The 2,686-nt window shown below is 55.3% G+C and overlaps 1 protein-coding gene across 1 annotated transcript; it reads right to left on the reverse strand.

Annotated features, from left to right (window-relative positions):
* Positions 1–743: 743 nt before the first annotated feature.
* On the reverse strand, positions 744–2,561 carry Pnma1 (PNMA family member 1). The gene has a single exon (XM_012517452.2). It carries the CDS (start codon positions 2,265–2,267, stop codon positions 1,287–1,289), a length of 981 nt encoding a protein of 326 aa, XP_012372906.1. The 5' UTR covers positions 2,268–2,561; the 3' UTR covers positions 744–1,286.
* Positions 2,562–2,686: the final 125 nt, after the last annotated feature.

Consider the following 2,686-nt stretch of genomic DNA (forward strand, 5'->3'; position numbering starts at 1 on the left):
TAACTCTGAAGTCAGAACACAGAATCAGCATGAGCAATTATGCCTAAGAGTCAAAGCAGGGCATCTCATTCATATCAACTTGTCCATTTGATTGGTAACTGTATCGTACACAGTGGAAAACTGATTTACATAGCACTATACGTACAGTATTTTGAAACAGCTTGTTAGGGTTTGTATCTAGTTGTCCTATCAAAGCCTCATCTAAGTCATGGGGCAGACCTGGCCTAAAAAGCAGCTGGTGGCTAGAGGACCAGGGCAGGGTTCGAGGGGTGGAGCCAGAGAGGTGCTAACCATTAAACTGGCCACCATGCTTCCCCAGGCCAGTGCCCTCTCTTGGAGGTGTGGAGAGGGTCATGTTGAATGCAACAGTGCCCTCTGGACCCTGTAGTGCTGGGCAGCAGGTCTGCGACTGAGGCCACGTTGGGCAGAGAGGAGATGTTTGGTAAAGACGGAGGCACTGACCCTGTCTCCTGAGCAAATAAGGCTCCGAGGTCTTGCTACATAATTCAGGGTATTTTACACTATGAAACCTCTAGTAACTGTGAGGTTTCAGTTACTGAAAGGTTTATGTCAGTTAAATAAACCTTTCCCTCCTTCATTTCTAGTGTCAGGTATTTGTACCAGCAACAAAAGAAAAGTAACTAAGATACAGCTCATTTTGAAGTCTCAGAATCCTTTCCAACTAAACTGACCCAGATGCTGAAAGATGAGGAATAATAAGTGCCTTGTAAAGGTGAGCAATATTATTTAGTAATTCCATATTTCTTTCCAGTAATATAAACCAGAGCAATTTACAATAACACAAACTATTCACATCATTAGTAACAAATACAACTAGTTCACATTTTTATCGAACACTTCCTGTAAGTCAGGCGTGCACTGACCATCTGGACATGCAGCTTCACACTGAATGATCAGGATGGGACTCATCCGAGTCACATTTTTTTGCCACTGATGATGACACCACGACAGCGGCTAGCACCCAACACAGTGTCCAAACCTTTCTGTGGCATTTCTACCTTCCTGCTCCATTTGTATTGCGCCAGCTCCTGCTGCTTGTTTGTACAATTTTCCAAAAGCTAATAACTATGCCGACCTGATACCCCAGCCCCCCAAAACAAACCAAACTAAAAAAGGAACAAAGGAGTCTTTCCTGCTCAGGGGCACTCCTTCAAGACCCACAGGGACAAGGAAAGCAGCTACGTGATCCAAGTCGGAACTGAAGTCCCTTCTGCTGGGCCTCAGAAAGGCCCTTCCACGCCTAACTGTAAGAGCCAGGCCTCGGCCTACTCCTCCACCTCCTTGGCCTCCTCCTCCCGGATTCGCACCAACAACTGGAAGAGGTTAGGGGCCGGCCCTTCTGCAGCCCCCGCCAGCCACAACTGCCTGCGGAGGGCTACGCTGTGGGTGGCCCCTGCAACGACCTGCTCTAGGCGGGCCTGGTTCACCTTGTCTTTATCAATGCCCCCTTTCTCCACCACTCTCTGCAGCAGCGGCTCCAGGCGGATGACATAAGCAGACAACTTTTCTCCTGGGTTCTGGTAAGTGTTCAGAAACCTGACCTGCGCGTCCCTGGAGCTCTCCATACTCCCAAACACCTGCTCAAGGGCCTTGAGGCACTCAGCGGTGCTGATGGCTGGGTTGCGGGTCTTCAGGATGCGAATGACGTCCGCGGCGGGGCCCCTCAGGCTCTCCATCAGCCGGCGCCTCTTCTCCGCGTCGGGCACCTGCCAGTCCCGCACAACCTCGCTGGTGTGCTCCATCCAGGGTTCAAAGGTCTCCTCTCCCAGCCCCGGGATGTCCCTTCCCGAGAACAGTGTCAGCTTCTTGTACCAGACAGACTCAAGGAGAGGCTGGAGAACAGTATCCAAAACGTAGCTGAGCATCTCTGCTGGCAATTCTGGGCCTGGGGCCGGAGCAGGGTTCTGCAACCCCAGAACACGGGCAACATCTTGCACGGTCCAGCCCTCTCTAGCGATGAAGAGATGCAGCCGCTCCAAGAACTCAGCATCGGAAGTGGGGGGCTTAAAGGCCACCTTCCAGACCCCGCCTTTGCCTGGCATCTCCCTAGGGATCAAGGCATAATCGACAGCGCCAGTGAGCTCTATCAGGGCTGCTTTCGCATTCTCCTCCCTCCAGAACATTCTTCCAAGAGCCCGATGGGGCACGTGGGGCATCCCGGCCTGAATGGTCTCTTCAATTTCAGCCTCGGCACGGTTCACTGGTATCCCCCAGACCAACAGAGCTCTCTGGGGGTTCACGTCCATGCCGCGGCACCGTCTTCCAGCAGAATCACTGCCGTGGCTCGCGACGCTCCGGCACAACGCTCAACCTCGCAGGTTGGCCCGAGAGCGGCACAGGGACCGAGACGTCAGAGTTCAGCCCTCGCCGCGTCTCCACCCCCAAAGTCATCGGCGCAGCCGGGTTTGGGGGCGCTCACCGGCTGGGTCACGCGGCTGTCGCCATCTTGCGCCCCGGGTCCCGGGTCGGGGTCGGCTGCCTGGGCGTGGCGGAGGGGGCAACGGGGACTGGCGGGAGTGGCCCGAGGTGGCCGCGTCCCGCAGCCGGGCCCCTGGCGGGCGGGCGGAGCCCGACCCTTGGGAGCCGGCAGCCACCGTCCCGAGACCGCGGGAGGACTGGGGATGGGCGGGGCAGAGGCGCTTTGGGCAAGAGGAAAGCGAGGCCG

This window comes from Octodon degus, unplaced genomic scaffold, assembly GCF_000260255.1.
Source record: "Octodon degus isolate 3935 unplaced genomic scaffold, OctDeg1.0 scaffold00007, whole genome shotgun sequence".
Taxonomy (NCBI): Eukaryota; Metazoa; Chordata; class Mammalia; order Rodentia; family Octodontidae; genus Octodon; species Octodon degus.

Bases quoted from the DNA above. Each gene is read 5' to 3' on its own strand.
- Pnma1 (XM_012517452.2), bottom strand. From the start codon at position 2,267: ATGGACGTGAACCCCCAGAGAGCTCTGTTGGTCTGGGGGATACCAGTG.